This window comes from Liolophura sinensis, chromosome 4, assembly GCF_032854445.1.
Source record: "Liolophura sinensis isolate JHLJ2023 chromosome 4, CUHK_Ljap_v2, whole genome shotgun sequence".
In the NCBI taxonomy this organism is placed as follows: Eukaryota; Metazoa; Mollusca; class Polyplacophora; order Chitonida; family Chitonidae; genus Liolophura; species Liolophura sinensis.
The window spans coordinates 14,673,401-14,699,790 of record NC_088298.1 but is presented as its reverse complement, the minus strand read 5'-3'; the positions used below and the strand labels follow the sequence as shown (position 1 = coordinate 14,699,790).

The 26,390-nt window shown below is 38.7% G+C and overlaps 1 protein-coding gene across 7 annotated transcripts in view; it reads right to left on the bottom strand.

Annotated features, from left to right (window-relative positions):
• Positions 1–26,390, bottom strand: part of LOC135464814 (collagen alpha-1(I) chain-like) — a 160,760-nt gene that overhangs the window by 70,490 nt on the left and 63,880 nt on the right. For 5 of the 7 annotated variants that reach the window (XM_064742379.1, XM_064742376.1, XM_064742373.1 and 2 more), the window contains exon 2: positions 16,784–16,848. In XM_064742379.1, coding sequence (XP_064598449.1) covers positions 16,784–16,848 — 65 coding nt within the window. Of the gene's footprint in view, positions 1–16,783; positions 16,849–17,042; positions 17,144–26,390 lie in introns of those variants that run through there. The other 2 variants (XM_064742374.1, XM_064742378.1) reach the window with 2 other exon arrangements.

Here is a 26,390-nt window from a genome sequence, read left to right as displayed (position 1 = left end):
ATTTCCGACTTTGAACAGATAACCCTTCACTGTGACAAAGACTGGACACCCAAAATAATACATCACTATAAAGAATAAAAACAGGCTCAAATTCACTATTGCTGTAACTGCAAAACTTAAGTTCCCTCGACAAGTGCATCGTCCAAATTAAAACAAAAATTTGGCCCACTGATAGACAGACAGACAGACAGAGAGTGAAACTTTAACATACAGCTGCTTGAGGCAGCTAATATGCAAGAGAATTCAGCAGATGCTGTGCGAATTTTACAAGTTTGAACCCTGCATGCATTGAAGTTGTCTAATTTCAAAGTGACCATAAAACTTACCACAAATAGCATAGAACTGTTTCATAATTTGCATGTGCAGGTAATCTGTTCTTTTGTACAAGACAGTCTACAGATTGCAGGCGACTTTTATGTCTACAAAAATGAAGCCGTGATATATACAAAACATTTACAACACGTTTTCTTCCACAGGTGCAAAAAGTAAGCTTGTGAAAGCATGGTATTTTAAAAAAACTAGAAGTTACACTGATGCAGAAAGTATCAATTTCAACACATCCTCAGCCCATGCAAGCCGAGAAGTTTCATTTGCGTAATTTCCTATCTAAACAGGACTGGTGTATGCGTGTTCTGAGGTTCAGCGCTAAACAAACACCCTCACCTGACAACAGCGTTTATTACCTCAGCCAATGGGTTATCTCGTGTAATTGTCCCTATGGTTTTTTTTAATCCCCACGGTTCACACAAAGTTCAGAATTAAAAGAGTGCAGTTGCAGTACTACACTACACGTTCTTCTTAAAACAAACTCTTAGTCAGAAAAAAAAATTCGGGGCAATGCGTTTCAGAACAGTTGAATTCCTGGGTTACTGCAGACCTAAACGAACACTAAACACATCAGGCATAATCTTTTCCTTATTTCTAATCTCGTGTATAAACGAATGTACGTGTATACGGTTAATGGTCACTATGTTGTTCTCATCAACTCGTCAAACAACTTTGAACTCCCCCAAAATGTCTGTCCTCACATACTAGCCTGTACAGGTGATGTGTGCCACCTGTGTGCTTGATTAGAATACCTCACATGAATACATGTACACACACAAAGTGATGCACATGTATCCACACAAAGTGATGTACATGTATGCACACACAAAATGATGTACATGTATGCACACAAAGTGATGTACACGTATGCACACAAAATGGTGCACATGTATGCACACACAAAGTGGTGTACATGTATGCACACACAAAGTGATGTACATGTATGCACACAAAGTGATGCACATGTATGCACACAAAATGGTGCACATGTATGCACACAAAGTGATGTACATGTATGCACACAAAGTGATGCATATGTACACACACAGTGATGTACATGTATCCACACAAAGTGATGTACATGTATGCACACAGAGTGATGTACATGTATCCACACAAAGTGATGTACATGTATGTACACAAAGTGATGGACATGTATGCACACAAAGTGATGCACATGTACACACACACAAAGTGATGCACATGTATGCACACACAAAGTGATGTACATGTATGCACACAAAGTGATGGACATGTATGCACACAAAGTGATGTACATGTATCCACACAAAGTGATGGACATGTATGCACACAAAGTGATGGACATGTATCCACACAAAGAGATGTACATGTATGTACACAAAGTGATGTACATGTATGCACACAAAGTGATGTACATGTATCCACACAAAGTGATGCACATGTATGCCCACAAAATGGTGCACATGTATGCACACAAAGTGATGCACATGTATGCACACACAAAGTGATGGACATGTATGCACACAAAGTGATGCACATGTATGTACACAAAGTGATGTACATGTATGCTCACAAAGTGATGGACATGTATGCACACAAAGTGATGCACATGTATGCACACAAAGTGATGGACATGTATGCACACACAAAGTGGTGCACATGTATCCACACAAAGTGACGCACATGTATGCACACACAGTGATGCACATGTACACACACACAAAGTGATGCACATGTATGCACATAAAGTGATGTACATGTATGCACACAAAGTGATGGACATGTATGCACACAGAGTGATGTACATGTATGCATTGTCAATGAAATCAAAAACCATCTGAAATTCATTTCTTACATTGTATCAATGACAGAACTGCAACAATATCCTAACAACTGTAACATAATTGCAGAAGTGTCCTTGCAAATAACAATATTGCAACAGTATGTGTCTTAACAAATAACAGTATTGCAACAGTATGTGTCTTAACAAATAACAATATTGCAAGTGTCTGAGCAAATAACAATATTGCAACAGTGTCTGAGCAAATAACCATATGGCAATAGTGATCTAACAAACAGTATTGCAATAGCGTACCAGCAATAGACACATCAGACATATCACAACACTGTCTTGTTAATAACAATATCACACCCACTGCGTACACAGATAAGTACAGATGAAAACGTAGCTCTGTAGGGCTGTGATTACATATACTATCACAGCTCTGTGTCCCTCCATAAGCTTACCTTGGACACCTCTGTGACTTCCCTGGATGACTTTAGTATACTACTGCTGGGCACCAAATAATTTGTCTGTCCCTAGTCATAGTCTTTTCAGCTATCCGTTCCAGGTAGGTGTTCCCATGTGTCATCACCAGTAAATCCACACAAGCATGAAACTATAGTGGAAACTGGATAAATCCCTACTCCAGCCGCCATGTTTGAATGCATACTCCTCACAATCCATACAAGGGAGATAACTACTGACACTTTTGTTCAATTATGTTTAATTTATTTGAGAAATGTTTTTTGTGATCAATGTTGATTACGGGTTCCCTCTAGGTCAATACTGATGAGACTGATCCTAAACAATCCACCAGAATGTGTCAAAATGTCTAATAGTAGCAGTGGTAATGGTATACAACTGATAGAACCTCACTGTGAGGAGTATGCATTCAAACATGGCGGCTGAAGTAGGGATTTATCCAGTTTCCGCTATAGTTTCATGCTTATCTGGGTTTACTAGTGATGACACATGGGAAAACCTACCAGAAACTGATAGCTGAACAACTATTACTACGGAGAGACAAATTATTTGGTGCCCGGCAGTAGTATATTAAAGCCAGCAAGGAAAGCACCGAGGTGTCCAAGGTAAGCTTATGAAACTAGACAGGGCTGTGATTATATACGTAATCACAGCCCTATGGAGTTAATGAAAACAATAACCTCATGGTTATTTTGTGTGTGTGTGGGGGGGGGGGAAGAATAGTTATGATTTCATCTTTTCTGAGCGAGGTATAAATACACACAGTGATTCCCAACACTGCATGTACTTGGCATGCACCTCACACTGTAGAGTGGACAATACATGTTCCCTGCCACTCGGAAAACAACTCTTAAATATCGGAACTACTTCTCAAAATCTGCGGTTTGAGAAACGACCAACAACTTCCTTAGCAGATGCCTGAGAGAAAATGCACTTGAAATTCCCATGCACTTGATAAAACTGATCTTTTTTTTACTGAAGCCATTTATTCCCAACTGCCACAAGCCATGCTGTATATTGCTAACATCAGTACATGTACACGAATCAGTTGTGTCACAGATTTTTACAGACACGGTAAATAAAATCCTTCAGCGGATACACATGCCTCTCCTATTATGTTCTGACTAAATCCAAGCACATGCAACCGATGCCAGATGGACCACAATTGCACTGTGCCATTCCACATGGAAGGCAGCATATTTTGATGTATCCTGAGAAATGTACATGCGCACTGTACATAAAAAAAGTATATTTTTCATGTACACGGTCATTGCAAACATATTTTTCATGTATACTGTCATCACAGGTATATTTTTCATGTATACTGTCATCACAGGTATATTTTTCATGTACATTGTCATCACTAGCATATTTTTCATCCATACTGTCATCACAAGTATATTTTTCAGGTATACTGTCATCACAGGTATACTGTCATCACAGGTATATTTTTCATGTGCATTGTCATCACTAGCATATTTTTCATCCACACTGTCATCACAAGTATATTTTTCAGGTATACTGTCATCACAGGTATATTTTTCATGTACATAGTCATCGCTAGCATATTTTTCATCCATACTGTCATCACAAGTATATTTTTCAGGTATACTATCATCACAAGTATATGTTTCATGTATACTGTCATCACATGAGTATTTTTCTTGCATACTGTCATCACAAGTATAGTTTTCATGTACATATATATTCATCATGTACTCTGTCATTGCCAGTATATTTTCATACACAGTGCTCTCAGATTTAATTTTTTCTTTATTTATACTGTCTGCACACAAATACAAAATTAACAGATCATAATGTGAGAAAGGAAATCTAGGTCACATGTTTAGTTAACAGGCTATACTTGACAGTAAGGTTTCAACCCGGCCAGGAAATAAAACCTCAGCCACATGTAGTTTACCAGTAGCTTGAGCACCACACCAATTGTACTAACTTAGCCATGAAGAAGTGCACAAAACCCATGTTTCTGCAGTATATAATATCTATATGTCAAGTTTCAGATAGCCACATGTTTACCATTAAGTTTTCAAACTGTAAAACTTGAATGTTTAAGTTTTGTACTTTACAAGCAAAAAAGCAGTTAACTGTAATATTGCCAGTCTGAAACAATAGGGTATATACAGCAATTAGCATGCCTAGGTGAAATGTTCTCATAAATTTTACGCTAATTTTCAAACAGGTTCTCAAAACCAAAAAAAAACAATAGGGTATATACAGCAATTAGAATGCCTACGTGAAATGTTCTCATAAATTCTACGCTAATTTTCAAACAGGTTCTCAAAACCAAAAAAAAACAATAGGGTATATACAGCAATTAGCATGCCTAGGTGAAATGTTCTCATAATTTCTACGCTAATTTTCAAACAGGTTCTCAAAACAAAACAAAAAATACAACAATTGCATATCAGAAAAATTCAAGTTCACACCTGTTATACCTGTTTAAATATGCAAATTTTACATTGTCATGAAAGCAAGACCAAAAGTAACAAAAGCCATTCCACAAAAATCTCAACTTTCATTTCCTTTTTTTTAGTAGAAAACATTCTTGTCAAAATATTTTCTGTGTATAATAATATATTTTGAACTTTATATGCTGTTTGTTTACACCACAAAACTTGTGCTCAAACTTATCTTATATTTAACTTTATTTTAGACTGTCATTTACAGTTTTCTAAAAATTCAAACAACTGTTTTGCACATTTGGAAAGAATACATTTTTCACATGCAAGAATAAACAAATTTAAAGATACATGTATTTTGTCAACTTCATACTTCCTATTCAGGGTTAATGTTTGACAATAAATATTTTGAGCATAAATGTTTGTATCTTCAGCATGATCTTTTGAACGACCCAAATGCTGTGTGTGTACTTGTCAAACTGTTAGGCATGTGGCTTTCATTTTCAGAGTGGATTTATCAAAATTTATATAGTTATAATTTAAATATATAACATATAGATATTAAATGAGCCTTTATATGTCTTCCATCAACTACAGCAGCAGACTTTTTGAATGGCAGAGGTATTTCGCATTATCCTGTCGAAAACCTAGCCTAGTTGACAGACTTTCACAAAATACCAGCTTGAAGAACTTTAGTGGCAATCTTTGACAAATCCCCAGCAAATATTGTCTAAACCTTGTGTCAACATTTTGTGATTCTTGCGCTGACATTGTCTAGCATCTGTTTGTCATCAGCACCCATTAGTGTTACACAGTCTTCAGGCCCAGATATTAACTCTTGTTTTTAACAAAAATCTACTCTGACAACGACAACAAAACAAACATGGCTGCTGTGTCACTTTGCTGCAATAAAAACTCCACTAAGTTCTTCAGGCTGACTTTGCTAATAGCCTTCTTGTAGCGTTACATTAAACAATAGAGAGCTCATTCCCTTAGCAAACACAATGTGTCAACACAGCAGTTTTGTTTTCAATTACGCGTTATATTGTGGAGAAACAGAAAAAGCAACAGGTTTTAACAATTTCAGGAAGCTGGGGCAAATTACCAAGAGAATTTGTCGCGTGCTCTTGCAATACCCACATAATCACAACAACCTGCCAGAAAACCCAGTGTCATATTCTTCAAACCCAGGCTCAGTCGGTTAGCGCGCTAGCGCAGCGTAATGAATGACCCAGGAGTCTCTCACCAATGCGGTCGCTTTGAGTTCAAGTCCAGCTTATGTTGGCTTCCTCTCCGGAATGTACGTGGGAAGGTCTGCCAGCAACCTGCGGATGGTCGTGGGTTTCCCCCGGGCTCTGCCCTGTTTCCTCCCACCATAATGCTGGCCGCCGTTGTATAAGTGAAATATTCTTGAGTACGGCGTAAAACACCAATCAAATCAAAAAATAAATTCAAGCCTACATGTCCTAACCGGCAAATTGTCCCTGTGCGTGAAATACATGAACAACTGTACTTAAGAGCCCACTCCATTGTCACACGAGTTTTTTCTCTTGTATGTTTCTGTTTACCCTTGATGTATAACAGTGGCCAGGTTTAAGGCCAGACAGCATCAACTAGAAACCTACAGGAAAAACCATACCTCACCAGGCACCAATGCAATTCACAAAGCACCACTGCACCTCAGCAGGCACCACTGCAATTCACAAAGCAGCACTGCACCTCAGCAGGCACCACTGCAATTCACAAAGCACCACTGCACCTCAACAGGCATAATTAACCGTTCCACGCATCACTGTATGTATACTTGAGGTTTTACGGCGTACTTAACAGTTTTTCAGTCATATGACACACAAGGAGTCATTACGTGTACATACACAAACTGTGTCTTCTTGTGTCAGGGCGAGTACATGCCACCAAAGTGCTGCCATCACTGAAGTATCATGCCCAGGACACCAGACATGACACCCCATCCAGGCACATCATACTGACACCGCGCCAACCAGTCCTGTTTCCTTGCTCTAACCTCTCAGTGCTGAGCACTAAGCTAGGCAACAACAGGTACATGTACCATTTTTAAAGTCTTTGGTACATGCACTACTGCACCCCACCAGGCACCACTGCATCGCACTAGGTATAACCTCAATAAATACATGTTCTACTGTACCTCACCAGGTACCAATGCATGCAATGAACCTCACAGAGCACCCCTGCTCAACATAACTGTACAACACCACGCCTCAACCAACTAATACATATCCAAAATTCCATCTCATCTTGAATTTTGCTTTTATTGGCCTTTGTTTGAAATGGGTCACTCATTGGGCACACAACACATTTACCTCTGTGTGACTCTCTGGTGGTCAATTCTACAGGCAAATCTGTAAGGCCCTTGGGTGCTGAGATCATGACCTATATTACCAACTCTTAACCAGTATAATACTTCCCCTAACTAATTGAGCACAGGGACCTACATGTAGGAGCAACTGATCACCCAGCCCCTTGACCAGCCACTAGCCAGATGTTTAGCCATAGAAAACAGAGAGCTGGTCAGTTTAGGTGCTAAACCTCTTAATTCTGACAATCTAGACATTTGACCCACTGCCTGACCAGAGTAGCTGAAGCAGATGTTGAACAGATTCCCAGCACCACAGACAGACTATCCTGGTGCACTCCTGATCCCCCCACCCCCAAAATCAGGCCATTCACTCACACTGGCACAATGGGCCAATCTTAGCTCTGGTTTTAAGCAGAAGTTAAATTAAATCCTCATGAAAGGTAGTGTAGTATAAACAGCTCATATATGAAAGACTGACATTGAACTTTGTACATGTGAAGGAAATAGATCATATAATGCAGGAAACCATACCACTTGACAAATTTCATCCTGAATAGGAACTGCAAGTAGTGAAGTAGTAAACCCTAACAGTTTTACTGAAGAACATGGGAAGGGGGGTCATAAGGTTTACTGATGCATACTTAACTAACAGTTGACAACTTGTCAAGCTATGCTTGTTTGTTTCTGTTGATTTATTTATTCATTTGATTGGTGTTTTAGACCTTCCCAGGAGAAAAAGCCAGCATGAGGTGGACTTGAACTCACAGGGATGGCATTGGTGATAGACTGCTGGGTCATCCCACTGGGTGTTTCTATTGAACTGATTTATCTGTGGACAAACAAAAACTGGAATAGGTTAAGCCTGTAACCAGATAGCCTGTCCCACTATTAGCCCTAATGGGTGTTACCAGGACTGACCACTGAAAATTTGATACACTAGCTGAACACTCTGATGGACATCTTGACCACCACATGTTAAGAGATTGGATCCTTGACATATGTCTGTAAGACAAAACTGTTTTTAATTACTTGTTAATTAGGGAAGGCTGAGCCCATGTAGTGGCAAAGATCTTGTATTAAATACCAGTTATACAGTCCCTGAAGGATAGAAGGACCAGATGTTTTAGCTTTGTTACCACATGTCTTGATATATAAGGGTGTTCATTCTTAAAAATTGATATCAAATACATATACATGAAAGTGCATGCTCAAAGTTTTATCCAGAATTTCCTAGTCTTGACTTGAGTTTTGTATCTTTTTTTTTTTAGAAAACAAAATCATACCAACAGACAATAGATGGAAAATAGTTGAAATGTAGACTTTACTGATTGCATCACCTAAAACAATTTGTACATGAATGACTTCTTGAAGAAAAAACTTCTGCATGCAAAAGAATCAAATCTGATGCCAAACTGTAAGATTTCATTTCATTCATTTTGACTTTTTGCTCATTTCCATTTTCAAAAAAACACAACAACGCCCTGAATAGAAAACACTTACGATTCACTAGTACTGCTATTCTACAAGATCACTAATTGACAAGCATGCTCATTTTGGATTCCTTGGAAATTCAAAATGCTTTTGTTACTTTTAACCCTGAATAAAAACATTTCTCCACTCAGTTACCGAGTACATAAACACTTGACATACCACAAACAAGACCAGGGCAACTTCCAGATGAGCTTCAAAGCGCGCCTTGTTATCACTGTGTTATCCTGCCTCGTTTGCGGAAAGAACATTGTAACGCTGATGTAGCCTAAGATAACCACAGTCGCTCTTCAGACTTTATTTGCTCAGCTAGAGAAGCTGGTGTAGGTACGCAGGGATTCTAGGGGTGTCCATAAACAATCATCTCATGAAAGGGTTGAGATGTGTTGGCTAAAATCACAATGAATGTTGTGCGAACTGAGACTAAGAATCTCCAACAGCTCCAACTGTTTATTATGCAAAAGGAATCGAGCCGTGTGACTGGTCAACACAAAACTGAAACTTTTAAATTCAAAACATATTCAGCTTAATTAAGTAAAGCCCTAGACGCCTTGAATTTCACTGAAAAGACAATGCTCTTTACAAATGAGAAATAGTAGTTTAATGACTTCTACCCTCCATGTAGGTCATTTTGAACTCATATTATACGCAGTAAGTTGCACACATTTTTTTCATATCTATTGAACATTTAAAGTGTTTAACTTTCAAAGAACAGATGAGTGCCGTTTCCTAGCACTGATGCATGTTCAATTAATATAACATCCTGCAACAAGCTGCTCTTAGTCTAACTTGTCATCAGTACCATTTAATTGGTGCTTATCAAACAGTGGCGACCCCTAGTGGGCAAGGGGAAGTACTCTCTCCTGCTCTCTACCAGTTCACAGAATCACCAATGTGCGTCTGACAAACATGTACATGTTCACATAAGTATGTACATATACTACAGACTGTAGCAGCATATCTCCTGAGAGTGCCTCTCCGACAAGCACAGCGAGAGAACCCTGTAAAACCCTACGATTCTTAAATTTCCATCTACCTGGTTGTCAAGGGTAACCTGTGATGAACAGTAATGCTAACATGGCAGCAGCTCCAGCCCTATCAACAATTCAATCAATCAACTCGACAAACCAATTTTTTGCCTGCATGAAAGCTCTTGTTTTTATGACTACATATATCTCATCCTAAAGATGCTTGCAATGCAGGTTGCCATGGTGACAGAGAAAGAACAGTTGTTAAAATTGAGCGCAAATGACATTAATTACCCGTACAAACATCTCTCATCATTGCAAAGTTTTGGCGTAATTAAGGTGAAGAGCATACATCACTAACGAGTCACTTCCCAAGAATCCGGGTGAATTGCTCTGTATACAGGTTAAGAAAACTGAAATGAAATGTAAACTGAGGTTGTCCGCTGGAAGTCATAACAGGGAACTGATGCATATTCAAAGGCAATGGTTTGGGGAAATTCTTGTTGCTAAATGGATTCCCGGAAGCAGCATTTCACTTCGGGCACAAAAAGATAAATGCAAAAATGTAAACAGATAAATGTAAAAAGAAAAACGACCCTCCATGACACAAAAGGGAAAAATGATCCATGGAGTTAAATTTAGAATTCCAACACTTTTAATGCCACTTAGTCTACTAAAATTTATATATTTATTTCACTGGTCTTTACTCGAGGATTTCTCTGGTACGACGGTGGTTCATAAATCCTCTAAGTAAACCAATTCCTTTGCCGGCATCGATCTGACATGTCTCTAACTGGTCTACCAGCTCAATTCCACTACAACACCTCCACAGTATCCTACTTTAAAATGGAACGAACCTCCCATCATTATAAGTACGTTGTGTGCATTAAAACGACAAAATTAGTTGTGTTATCCTCAGATCTGATCATGACAAGTGAGCATAACTTCTTTTGTGTGGTAATGTAAGACTTTCCATCAGCAAATCAGGATTCAGTTTATTGCTCTTTTGCTGCCTTAGGTTCTAAGACAGATCCCACTTAATTACATTTCTCAATGAATCAAATTCAGTATGAAAAGCGTAGATCATTAGCGTCTTATATACAATACAACATTTGAACCTCTGCAAACACATGCATCTCTTTCGAAATAACAAGAGTTGACACTATAGTGACCTCTGCAGACAAACAAACAAATATTCACAAAAGAGCAAGTTTCAGCCTAGCTACATGTACATACAAATCTCTAAACATGTTTTTCCCGCAAGATAATTTCCCAATCTGCATATTCAATGGCCGACGGCAAATATGGAAATGACGAGTGACCTAGATGTTGTGGTTAGACACATATAGCTTTGTCATACAGAGCGGGAATGATAATCACTGCATTTACATACTAATAACATAACATCAGAGCAACGACAACACTGGCTTCTAATTGTCTTCTGGTGCATGTAACACCCGAGACAAGATCGGCACATCCTTTCTTAAGGTCACCCGTCGTAAACTTTGAACAAGAATGGTAGCTTTTTGCCCATAAATTATAACATCAGTGTTTTCATTGAAACTGGTTTATGAATAAAGTTGAAATTTATTGAGGGAATGATTCAATGCCACCTAAAATCACAGACATCTAAAATTTGGGGCATGCTATCACACTTCCAGATCTTTGCACTCCAGCAACAAAATCTAAACGTGCCAATGTACATTTTTGCAAGATACTAAATCCAGGCCAAGATTACTTAAATTTAAACACAAAAGAGAATATGTATGACCTTAATTGTAAATAAATCCAAATTCGCAATAGTTATGACATATTTTCTGTCGTCTTGCATTCATTCCCCTCATTACGTTAATGTCCAATGTTATACAAACACAGGATGTCAAAACTTTGACTGACCAGTGAACTGACCCACTTGCTTGTCACCCCTAAAAATGGCGCAAGGCATAGTACTTGACCAAAAACCATACTTTTAACTGTTTTCTGACAAGTGTGACCACTCTAGACAACGACTACCTTATTTCAACCCTGGGGCCCTGAGGAGTTAACATTGTATTCATGCCATAGCTTGCTGCAAGGTTTCACTGAGTATCAGCAGTACATATACATGTACCCTAGCAGCTTACTAGTGCAGTCACCACCCTAAGCTCCACACTACATGCACATGGGTCCCAGTAACACAGCACTAAATTAGGCCACCCATGACCTATAATTAGAGATGATGGAGTTAAACAGTCTGTACCTCATTCAGTGTGCAGACAAGCTGGCAAAATTGAAATGCTCACAGTTACATGTCCTAATAGTGTTCAAATTTGGTCTACGGTAAAAATGGTTGCAGACCCAAGAATACTGGAACAAACCTCCTGGCGACAAGAACAATTTTATACCGTCTGAAAATAGCTTGAATTGCAAAGATGGGCACACATTTTTGTTCTAATCTGAGAACAGAATGAGCAAATTAATATGAGTAGCAAGAAAGTGGGAACACTGCTGGAGATGCTTCAACCAGCAACACTGCCTGATAGCAACATTGCCTGATAGCAACAATGCCTGATAGCAACATTGCCTGATAGCAACACTGCCTGATAGCAACATTGCCTGATAGCAACAATGCCTGATAGCAAACCACACTGCAATATATATCACCAAATAAACAACACTTCAGAGTTGTAATCTTCATTTACCACAAGTCATCCACTGGAAACATCATAACCAAATCAGATGAATATAAAAGTCTATATAATATAATATTCAACTCCTTATTAATAATAATCAATTCTCATTAATAATAGACTACGGCCATATGAGGGAAGGTCTGCCAGCAACATGTGGATGATCGTGGGTATGCCACGAGGCTCGACTTGCTTCCCCCCACCCCTTCCCCATCATTATTTATGATGGCCCCCATCGTGCAGGGGACATAGTCTTGAGTACGGCGTAAAACAAACAAACAAATAAATAAATAAATAAAGTTATTGACAATAGACGACATTCTGAGATCAAGTGCACTGATTAAGTTTGAATATATTATACAAAGCAGCAGCTGCCATTTCAATATATTTCAGTACCAATATTCATTATTGCTGAATTCATAGTGTTCATCCACAGTGCTAAGAGAATGACCAGCAAATGTCTGAATGTTCCAGATGTCATCATATGCAGAGTGGACAACACTGATGAAGGTCAAACGTAAAACCAAAATTCAGGCTCCACATAACCATATGTCAATTCACCCTTCTAAGTGAATGACACCTGCTACAATCTAAGGATTGGCCTAAAACCCAAACTGAAGTAAATTTGTATTCAAACAGTTTTATCCCACTGTCACTACAATTTTAATTTGCTCCACCTCTGACGTTAGTAACTTTTTTCTTTTTGTACTTTAAGATATTCTCCTTACTACAAGATGTCAATGGAATGTGTGTTAGAAAGTCTCATACTGTGACCACTAAGGCATGTGCAATGTACGTTTTCTTTTTTTTTTTCTCTCTCTCTCTTTTTTTATGTTATTTAGAAAACAGTTCTTTTGCACTGAATTACAACTCTACTGTTGACGGTACAATGTGAAACGCATTTCACGCAGTGGTTGCTTGAATTAAGCACCTCATTAAAACATAAAATATCATGAAATACATTTTCCCACTAAACTGGGTCATCCTGGTTTCCATAATACATGCCATCTGAGACATTATTATTATCGTACGAGTTTTTTTCCGTACCCAATTTCAGATCCCTTAATCACTTGACACAGAACCCATCAATCTGTTTTCTAGTTGCTTGCGAGATTTATTTATTTATTTGATTGGTGTTTTATGCAGTACTCAAGAATATTTCACTTATACGACGGAAACCGGCATTATGGTGGGAGGAAACCGGACACAGCCCGGGGGAAACCCACGACCATCCGCAGGTTGCTTGCAAGAGTGAAAGAGTATGTTACAGTTGGTTCCAACATGTAACAAATTTTGAATGAATACATCACATTAGTTGATGAAAAGATGAAACAGATATATGCAACAAACCGTTCCACATCTCATGTAAATGAAACTATTAAGACTGATGAAGAACCGAATTTACAATTACAGGGATCTATTTCTATCAACGATATACAGTGTACATCGACTTTAGCTTAAGACTTGATTGGTTGTTAAACACTGATTGACAAAAAAACTGTCTATAAACACTGGTATGTCCAAAATAAAAAATCATAATGCTATGGTTTGTAACTGTGCAGCATGCTAATAGCTATTAAACTGAAATCTGTACTTGGTGGAATAGAATGAAATGAGACCATAAAATATTGATGAAAAATATTACACATGTACAGTATCAAATATATCGTACTACTGCACAACTGAATATGTAACTCTGTATACCAACTAGATGAACAGTTTGCATCTAATTCAAAACTACATAATAAACAAGATAATAAATGAGATAAAACAACACTGATGTAATCTGTATGTTGCATGTAACAACATGAACTAATGTAACAAATGAGTGAAATGTTTTCAACATACTGACCAATTAGAGCAGCCACTAATTACAGCAGTCACTAATTAGATGTAATGGACAAGCAACAATCAAGAAACTAAAGAAAATCTTACACATAACAAACTTTGATATTTTGTCCAACAAATTGATGATTTGTTCAACAAATTGATACTCTGACAAGCAAACTGATTTGTGCAAATAAGCTGAACGTGTCCTACAAATTGGTAATCATTACAATAAACTAATTTTTGTTGCAAATTGACTGCCTGTTACACAATTACTTGAGCTTCAAGAAACTAATTAACTTATTGTAAACGAGACTTACCATAATCTAATAAATAAAAGCGTCTTCGCATAATCTGGCATGCTATCCAACCAGTTTGTAATATGTAGTATAAATAAACTCAAATCTTGAACAAGAACAGAAAAACAAACACGACAAGCACCTATCTAATTACAACGAACAATGCAAAATAACAATCCTCATACCTGGAAGATGAACAGTTTTCAGAGCTTAATTGAACAACGTTAACAATTAATTTCATCCCAACTTTTAGCACAATTTGATAATTAGATATTAATGGAAAATCTTCTGAGACTTAACATACACAAAACACAGGTCCAGAAAAAAAAAATGATGAAAAAGAAAAAAAATACAAAATAATAAAGGATGGAAAAAAAAAACACCATGTAGGAACAAACTTCAATCAAATTTAATCCCATTTCTCTCAAACATTTGGCTATTTTTAGTCCATTTTTAATTTATCATTCAACCTCATCAGATTTGTTAATTGTGGGTATGTGAAAGTTGCAGTATTTTGGTGAAACAAGAAAGACTGCTTTTTGTTTCTGTAAGAATTTTAACAAAGTAGTTTGTTAAGAAGGGTTATGGGGTAGATTCACCCGTGGAAAAAACACCAACAAGATGTGCTGGAATGTTCCGTCTACATTTACACCTTTACCTTGCCACCAAGAGGGCCTACCCAGGCTTGTCATTGTGGAAGATTTCCCATTCATTATCATACTTTTCAAGCCAGCCAGCCAGCTGGTTAGCCGAAAATCACCTAGCCTAAGGCAATAATCAAAGCCGTAGACTTAAACTGGCTTTTGTGTTGCTAGACATGTAAAAACGGCCATAAAAGTAAACTGTGACATAGGCACTGGCCTATTTACCATACAGGCCTGTATTATAGCTGGGCCATATAGATATAAATATATCCACACGCGCAAATCTAAATATGCTTGATGGGTCTTAGGTGTGTAGCATTAAGTTGTTTCTCAACGATACAATGTATCTACAGGTGCCTTGCAAAGAGCAGGTAAACAAGGTGTCATAGGTCATAAAATACAGTTAACATTTTGAAGTGGCTAGGTGGGGTGGGGGAGAGGGGGAGATATGTTTTTTGGAGTAGGGGAAGGAAAGAGTCTGGGATATTTGTGGGAGGGGTTGATAAGCTTTTGATCTTAATTGTAAACAGCCTTTAAATGAGAGAGGGTGTAAAGACTACACCATTTACCACATAATTCTGGTAGGTGTATTTAGCTACAGACCCATACATCAGGTGAAATAAGCATCTCACAAATGACAACCCTGTTACTAAACTGATTTTTTACAACCTCCGAAGCTTTTATAAAGGAACCCCAAAACATCATCCGGCCTCTACTTGTCTGCTTCATGTCCTTAAGCGAATTGCTATAGAAGTTCACTGCAGTCAACCCCTCAATCCACCACCCCCAACTCCCACCCGCCAAAAACAAATCATCACTACCCACCCACACTAGCCTATCTCTTGTACATGAGAAGCACAGCACTAAAAAGGTAAAAAAAATTTGGTCAAAACAGTTTTCATAGTCTCCATAATCCATATGCATATTGACACTTCACAATTTAATTAACAACTGGCATGTGTGTGTATCTATATAGATTTCTGGAAATCTCCTATGCCGCATGTTACAAGATGCTATGGTGTGGAGTTCAATTCTACTAAAGACACAGATTTTGTAACTATCAAAAAAAAAAAAACAACATCTACAGGTAGTCCTATCCTAGCTAGACCCGACCTAAAAGACATGAACACCGTACAGTTCTCCTGAGATATCTAGCTTGGCTCACTGAACTCTGCCTTAACACAGCTTAAAATGAAGTGAAAAATACGAAACAGAACAGTTTTTATCCCTCTACATCGCAAGGCAGGTTAACCTATTGCATTTCTAGGAGACAGCTTAAGTGCTTTTGTTTTTTATAAAGAGAATGCAATAACCTTAGCTACAAAAGAGACATGTTGCCAACATTGGTTACAAAAAAATACTAATGATACTTTTTAGAGATAATCGTCACAATTTAAAGTCTGACGTCTAAAGATATATGCACGTCCATGGATATATATACTATGACTGTCGGCGTTAGTTCAGAGAGTGCAAAAAGAAATGGGAATAAAATTGATTGAACCTGGAATTAAATTAAATGAAATTAAAAATACATTTAGTTTAAAAAAAAAAAACTTACCTGTCCCATCCTGGGATGAGGTACACATCCATAAGACAGCCAGGACGGCCCAGCGAAGCATCTGCCTACAAACACAGAAACATAAGATCTTCAGTTTGAAAAGAGCATCAACAACGCATGCACACAGAATGGGGTTTGGGGCAGAGGAGGTAGAAGCCGGTTGTTTTCTGCTACACTGAAAAGCGAAACACAGGAGCAAGAGTTAAACAGTAATCCACAGCATAAAGCACACAATATAGAAGTGTATAAGCCTCAGCACCTTGTCGGCATCGCGACGGCGCCGCTGCAAGCCCTACGACAGCCCAAATCCGTCTTTTAAAAACTTCTTTCCCTAACTTCGAGTTCCTCTCTCCGACATTGCCGCGGCTTGACTGACTGACATGTGTCTAAGTCGAGACGGTGGTCCAGTCCATTCCCACGCGCGGGGGCGCAGCCCGTCTGACGTAAGATTGACCCGGTCCGACGGCTGGCTCGAGACCAAAAACTATATGCACACACACATAAATCCGCCTAGTTTTCTTAAACTGCATTAAAACCCCGCTTTAGCGTACTTAGACTATTTTTTGTCTTTTTAACTGGCGTCTATGATAATCGCGCATGTACATGTAGTCTACAAAGTAAAAAGCAAATAAGCCCCGGGACTGAAAAACCCGGGACTAGGTGAAGTGGTGGTCCGAAAATATTCATGAATGCCTCCGCGAAGCAGGGCAGTGTGTCGCCGTATGTACATGTTGGCTCAGACATTCGTCCCTTTTCACAGCTGAAGTGCATTCGTGCGTAGGGAACGCGAAATCCCTGAACCTTGAAATGACGAGAGAGTCTTATATAACAGTGTCTGGTGTTTCGGAGTTTCCGAAAGGTATATATTTACTTTCTCGATCATTTGGTGTCGGTTTCCACAGCATTGTGTTTATAGACAAACTGTAGGCCTGTAAAGAAGAGCGTTGCTTACTCGGAACGTTAAGTCACTATCGTCAGTAGGCCCGTCGGTATAGGCTATAAGAAGCGATTGGGTCGCACAATACTGCAAGTTTACGAGTAAGCCCGCAGTGTTGTATGATTTTAGAATTTATTTCGCACTATATACTGTTATAACTATATACTGTTATAACTTCACAGTATACGGAAGTAAGTATAACTTATGAGACAGTACACTGCCACTTTATACGGCTTAGTTAACAGCATACAGTGATTTTACAACTGAACTCAAACGGTATATTGTAATTTTACGGCTAACTTATAGGGCCTGCATTATTTTACGTCTATATGTTCACATCATTCTGTAATTTTACGACTAAGTTCACACTTTGTTGTAATTTTATTACTAAGCTAACTAATATTAAATATATCGTCGATATATGTAAGTTTATGACTAAGTGAATAAGAGCTTGCCATTTTAACAACTAAGCTACACGTGGTTCGCAGTTCACCGTAACTTAGCTTAGTTCACAACATACTGTATTATAAGGTCACGTCAATGGCTTCACAGTACACACGTGTATATTACGCCAAAGTTCGCGAGAGTATGGCGTAATTTTGCAACTCGTCTCACACTTACTGTAGTTAAAGTTCGCACGAGTATTCCGTGATTTTGCAGCTCGTCTCACACTTACTGTAATTAACAGTACATGTAGATGGCCAATATGAAGATCATTAAAAAAAATAAACAAACAATATACCCACCTGGCGATGCCAAAATGAGCGTTTGATCATGGATGTATATATACCTCCATGGTTTGATTAAACGTTTAGCGAATGAATTCTTGATTTACTGACTAATATAGATGTGGATAATTTGCCCAACACCCGTCACCATTCTTCCATTAATTCGTGTCCGCTTCGGGACCGGTAGATCCAGGATCAATCCTTGATCGAGTCACACCTAAGACTTTAAAAGAGGAAGTTGTAACTTCCTCGCTTGGCGTTTAGCGTGAAGGGGATAGTGCAACGACTGGTTGATCCGTATCAGTATAATGGCTCGGGCGGGGCAGCTTACTTGCCTTCGGTAAGTCGTCTCAGTGAAGCAGCACTAAATAAAAGAGCGGTGGGAATCCGTCCTGCAACAAGTAGGCACATTACACGTACATGCACCCTAAGGATTCCTTCGTCATCATATGACTGAAAAATTGTTGAGTACGACGTTAAACCCCAAGCACTCACTCACTCCATTAATTCGTGCATTTTTTTCTTGGTCAGTCACTTACAACTGCTTCACTCTCTATATATCCACATAATAACGACAATTATGAAGGGTAATTGTTACGACCTGTCGATTTCACCACTTATGTGCTCACGACACCCTCTGCTGACAGCGATATACATGGGGCTGAGGTCTTTCCCACGAACGATTTATTGTTGACTTATATACTAGCGTAAATTCAGAAACTACGTATATGCATAGTTAGCCAGAAGATTTGCTCGAATTGTTCCGTGGACGTACCATTATAAGCGAGCGTCCCCAGCTGGACTCCTGCTTCGAACGCCTGAGCATTCCATTCAGTCAACAGACCTAATTGATCCATTTGTCAAAATCAATCCACTTCCCCGTTCTATATATATTTGTCCCTACATCATCCGTGATTCTCATTTGCCATTGGCTGATCAGGCGGGTTAAAATGCTGACATACTGTTGTCAGAGCTGCAGGCTCAGGGTTAAAATTTCACACCCATAGTTCAAATCCCCATGCACCCTTCTCTACACGTGGGTAACTTATAATATACGCTTGTCTTGAAAAACGCAGGTATGATACTTTATGTAATATATATAATTACCATATAACTGATGAACTTATCGTGGACTCTCGTGAGAACACGCAAACAACGTCCATATCTATATTCACGTAACGATTTGTTAATTCATTTCTTCACAATCGGGGTATAGTGTATTGTTTTTGGTCCGCACGTCGCGACCCGTTCTCATCAGGCTGTCATACATTATATCAGTGTTACTTCATCAATAATCATCATTTATTTGATTATAAAAGCAAAAAAAAAGTACGGATGTGACGTCACTTGTGAGTTAAAACTGATGTTTGAAAAGCATTTTACACGGTTGGAAAAATTCTAATAAAATAATAATAATTCTAATAAAACACTGATCTGTGTTGCCACTGATTAATGGCCTATCATCTGATGTATTATAGCCCATTTTGACGTTATCTTTAAAGAAAGGGTGATTGGAGTAATGTACACGTAATAACAAGCTATATATGGCGCAACCATAGAACATCTCAGTAGTCGAAGAGGTCACAACACCGGTACGTCAAATAATAAGACCTTTCACCCAATTCAGGATTTTTTTCATGATTGAAATGAGAAAGCTCATCAGAAACTTACAGTTGGCGTGAGCTTGCTTTTTTTTTTTCCTTCTGTTGTTCTTAGCAAATCGAGGTTTGCGTATCGTTGGCAGCAATGCACATGAATATAATGCATGCAAGGATTGACCAATGAGCGTTGTTGAACCAAAGCTAACCAAAAGCAAAACCATCTGTCTCTCAAAACCATCTGTCTCTCAGAATTCCTGCTTTGCTTCTGGACGTGTACATGTCCTGACATTTGACACATGACAACTGCAGAAATGTTGGAATTTTCCAAGCCCGAAATAACAACCAGACATGTGCGTGTTGACCATTATGCGCTTCGCCAGCCTTTTGTGAAAAAACTCGGAGAGAGAAAACGTGGACGAAATATATATATATATATATATATATATACTAAATGTAACCAGTAGAAAGCACGCAGACGTTCCGTATACCAAACTCATTGGATCGGGACATGTCCGGCTTCTCAACCAACTGAATCTGGTGACCAACTCGGGCCCCGGCGAAAGCATTATCATGCACTTGTCAAGGTTACTGGTTGGAGATAACAAATTATCTGTATTCAGTGATACCATATAACCAAGTAGAACCATGCAGGTGCCTCATCATATTACCGTGTTTTGGGTTATTTCTTAACTCTGATTATATGCCTCTTTGCTTACGAATAATTTTCTCACTGGGTCATTTTAGCGCGTACACCAAAACAACTTTTGGTAAAGAGGTCGAAACGGTTTATTTTTTTTTTTTGGGGGGGGGGGGGAGAATATTTCTTCATGATTGACATGCACATTAGTGGTGCATTTTATGAGAATACTCAAGGTAGCTTGCTACATGTAATGATTATATTTATTAAAGAAAAGGAAGAAGTATATAGCCAGTGGATTGACATTGACCTGGGCGTACGTTCAGCAAGCCTACTTGAGACGTTACCCCACTTGGGGCGATTGTGAATATAACCTACTTTCCCACTATAAAGTGAACGACTGCACGCGCTGTTGATTGTAATCATGGAATCACTGGATACATGAATGCACAATTTGAACAGGTGTTTGTTATCGGCTCATATATGGACAACATTTTACAGATGTGACAGATAAGGCCAGCGACCGCTATCTCGTTTTGAAAATCTTCGTCACCTTCAACACTATTGATACTATCACCAATGTCACGTCAGTAACGTCACCAGATCTGTACCATTATAATTGTCATTATCATCACTGTCATTATATACAAGACCATTATTCTCAAAATTCCGGTTACTGCCATTATTAACATCATTATCAACATCATCACCATTTTCAACAACTTCGCCATCATCATGCATCAACAGCATCATCATTAGTAGTCTTATCATTAACATCATCTACTGCATCAACATCATTAACATCATCAACAACCATATCAATCATCAAAATCACCTTAATCTCCATTATTAACATCACCATCAGTACTACGATTTAAATCCCAGTCACTGTCATCATCAACACCATTATTAGCGTCAACACCGTTGCCATCATCAGCAGCTTTATCACTATCACTATTTACAGTAACCATATAATTACATGCAATATGTATCTTTATCAGGATAATCATCATCAAAAACAATGCCACCCATCATCAAAACCAAAACTAATGCCACCCATCATCAAAACCAAAACCAATGCCACCCATCCTCAAAACTGTACAGCCCGCATCGCCTTCGTCAGCATTATCATCTTCACTGACGGTAACATTCGACTTTCCCCAATTACAGCGAAAGAACTTTACATGTCACTTGTATTTATAAGACGGAGGCTGTCAAAACAGACCTATATAGTTTTACATGGATACCTTTACACGTAAGTCTGCTTCTTGACCCAGTATCGTTTTTATTCAACAACGGAGAATAGATTACGTGCAGACGATTATATATGATGAACTGTTTCCATTCTCATAAAAAGTCACCAACAGCTTGCTAAACGCCGCGTAACTGTCCGTACTAATAATGACAGTGTCGGACAAACGATACCCTTGTAGTTTCCACTTCAATGGCGTGCCTCTGAGAGCAGATATATCATATTTCAGGCAAACGAAATACGTCTCAAGAAAACATTTAGATAACAAGGGACAAGTGCAGTTGACCAAGTGCGCTCCCCTATAAAACTCGGAATGGACCCGTCCCAGTTGTGGCAAAGTTCAGCGATGGCCTCAAGACTTCACAGTAAGGGACAACAAACGTTGTATTTACAAAAACCATCGTCGCATAGCTACTTGTCTGGCCTTACGACGACGGCGGTTTGCAGACAAGGAGTTATTGTCCATCTTCGGTGGGTGAAACTGGATTGCGTCTGAGATATTCTAGTTATTTCCTCGAAAGTATGACCCCCACGTATACCGTCTAGCTCGGTCTGAGCGCCCAAAAGCCTCCAGACTGTCTGCGGTCACTTAACATATATGTACATAAGCAAATTGCAAAAAAATTAACGTTACCGCCTTTTTTTTTCTCATGCCATTTTAATCTGAAAAAAAAATACTGCCTAGTAAGTATAATGTCGTATAAAGGCAGATCTGAACTCTGGACTCGCTGTCTTATAGGCTGCAAAAGCCCAAAATCCCCGATGCCCATCTAAAGACCTTTTAAAGCTATGTTAAGGAACTATGGGCCTTTCATTACTTCCAACGAATCGATGAAGTCATATATGTTAGAGGCCATTTGGCCTGGGAAAATGCATCTAATTCACACCAAATAGGCTTTAGAAGTGATTATTCCCAATGCACCTAAAGGACAATTTATTTAGAATACCGTATTTCTATCATTATTTATCTGATTGGTGTTTTACGCCGTATTTAAGAATATTTAACTTATGCGACGCCGCCAGCACTAGCGTGGGAGGAAAACAGGCAGAGTCTGGGGAAAACCCACGACCATCCCCATGCAGGGTGTTGGCAGACTTTCATTGGAACGGCCGTAGAGGAAGCCAGTATCCATGGGCTGGACGAACTCACAGTGACTGCATCGGTGAGAGGCTCTTGAGTCCATGTGCTGCGCTGCGGTTAGCACACTATGAACTCTCGGCCACTGAGGCTAACCCTCTCAATAGAGCTTGATTTTGACAAACCAGGTTACAAGCGAGACGTGAGATAAGGGATGCTATGAGGTTTGCTGTTAACAGAGATGAAGGATGCTATTCGCGGAGATGAGGGATGTTATTGACAGAAATGAGGGATACTGTTGAGAGAGATGAGGGATGCTATTCGCGGAGATGAGGGATGCTATTGACAGAAATGAGGGATACTGTTGACAGAGTTGAGGGATGCTACAGACAAATTTAAACCGTATTTGCCTGATTGATTGATTTATTTATTTGTTTGGTGTTTTACGCCGTACTCAGGAATATCTCACGTATACGACGGCAGCCAGCATTATGATAGGAGGATACCGGGCAGAGCCCGGGAAAATTCCACGACCATCCGGAGGTTGCTGGAAGACCTTCTCACGTACGGCCGGAGAGGAAGCCGACATGTACTGGACTTGAACTCACAGTGACCGCATTGGTGGGAGGCTCCTGGGTCATATCTTCATATATGAGAAGCGGCGACAGCTGGCAAATGGTCACACGAAAGCTATGAAAAAACGGCCTCTTGTCAATTTACCTCACTCAGAGTTTTATTCTAACTGTTCATGTAAATGCATAAATAGTAGCAATTTACACGCCCCCTACCACAATGTATTAGGCATCAGACGACCAGACAACATACATGTTTTCTGAGTCGGAAATACACCATTCCAATATATATATATATATATATATATATATATATATATATATTGTTTTGTTTTTTAGTAATATGATGTTATACGGCCCACAACTCCTCGTTACACCAGCAAAGGCATATTCTGTTGGGAAATTAAAACAGGTCTGTCATATATAACATAATGGTTTGTAGAAATAACATGTCAATTCTGCCATCACTCAGGAAATACAGTATTCTATCATTTTAACAGATTAGTGTTTATGGTGTAGCTCTAACTATATATGTATATATTATAGTACAACTGGGCATATGGTTGACCATACGGATCAGTGTCAAGACGGGAATCCCATATAAGTGACGTGGACACAATTAAGAAAACAACTCTGGGGATTGAATAAGACCGGTTATACACTGTGGAATGTTTTCACAGCTAAGTATGTAGACCTCCTCTACCCATACAGAACAGACGTTAACAGGCCATCCTTGCCAGTGTCAAATGCCGGCTAAAGGTCATTTGGTGCAACGTCTTTTGTTTTGTACAATTGAACTTGGGTAATGGAGTTTGGAATAAAATAATCTTGAGTTTTTAATATTAATTTGTTTCCTGCTATGGTAGTTGTGATTAAACCTTAAAGTGAACATTTAGGCTAAATTTCTTGAAGAAATCTTCCACCCATAAAACTGACCCCATGCGACAAGGATCGAAATTAAGTAAAAAATTCGTGAGTATGGTGTTAGAACAGCGATCAAATAAATAAATAAATAAATAAATAGACAGACAGACAGATAGATAGATAGATAGATAGACAGATAGATAGATAAGTATACATGTATAGTTTGTTCACAACTGGTGCACATAATCTGAGTTTGGCATGTAAGCACATTTTATGAACATTGGGTTGATTTCACCAGAACACATTGCTCAGAATGAAGATTTATCATTGTTTTATAGAGCACATATACACAGAGAAAGAGGGCTGACTCCATATCATGCGATGGGAGGGGACGTAATTTGGACGGTTAATGGCGAATCATTCTACCCTTTATCTGTGGCGTGAATGGGGCTAAGTTCTTAATATCACCTTCTTTGAATGACGGGTACAGCTACAAGGTTAAGCCTTGATCTCCCCGCACAGATAGGTGTGTGTATGTCAATAAAAGCCCCGGGGACAATAACTAGATAAGTCTGGACCATACCGTTTTGACAACACGGCAAGTAGACCCTATTTTTACCTGTCTTTTCAAAGCGCAAACTGACGAAGGTAGATATTCCGGTATATGTAACAATTTAGCCGCCAGCCAGGTCTGTCAGATAAGCTTGTCCTTTCACAAAATGACAGTTGTATTTTACGGACTGAAGCGCACTCGGGGCGACTTTGTACGCCAGTCTGTAATAGATTAATTCGTGAAGTTGTTTGACAAGCGAAATCCATCCCCTGTGGTTGATTCTATCAACGACATACTTACGACCCAACCACCCATACATGGTAGTAATAGACACCAGATATAAACGTATACATATATCTATTAAACATATACCAGCTGTTAAATTAATATTTTGCGTGAAGAAATTATAAAGATAGTATACCCTGTATACGTTCCTTTATTATAATTTGATTTACCACGACTCTCAGCTCAATCTAAGTTCAATCATATCCTAAAAAAAAAAAAAAAAAAAAAAAAAAAAAAAAAACATCGATTGTAATCGATTAGTGAGTTACACGCTGAAACGTAAACACCAAAGAGACCGCGGGTGCACGACAGGGGATTAGATAGGGGAATTCCTTAATAAATACATCTGTGCGTACGTGGTGTTAATTATGCTCTAATAAACGACTCAGTACATCTATCCGCAGGGTCTAGGTGAGAAGTGTATAAGGAGGGATGATGAGTGCTTTGCTGGCACATCAGTGTGTATACTGATATATGGTTAAAAATTTATGGCTTTTAACCATAAATCTTAACAAGCCTTTTTAAGATAACGCCAAACGCTGCCTTTGTTCCCTTCTTGTAATGGAAAGAGGTGAAACACTGTCTTTGCCTTGACCCTCTGGGTCACAAGTTCGAACCCTCTGACTTTAAGTCATTTTCATAATCTCTCCAGCAGCCTTCATTCATAAGCTTTTGTGCCATCAAAATTATACTATACGTAATCATATGTGTTAAGTTGTTCCCGTGTGAAGTGATTTTAAGTGACTTTACGAATTTCCGAAGCTACATAATGCAATGAGAAGTAATGAAAGAACTCGAACTTCATCTTAGCAAGCCTCTTGTGTGGTTGATGAAGCCCTGACGTTCATCCAAAAGGTTGGGAGTCTAACTGGACTCACAATACAGTTAAACCAATACTTCATGACATTTGTTAGCTTATGAATTATAGTAGTTTCAGCGAGAAAAAAAACATAATTTTACATAATTGGTAGTGCACACTTTTTGCAATATTGCTTCGAAATGACTGATTGTTTAATAAGTAATTTTTCACTTCACATACAATGGAGGTCAAATTTACGCCTTGCGGAAACCAGTGTGCCCGGCGTATACCACAGGCCTTT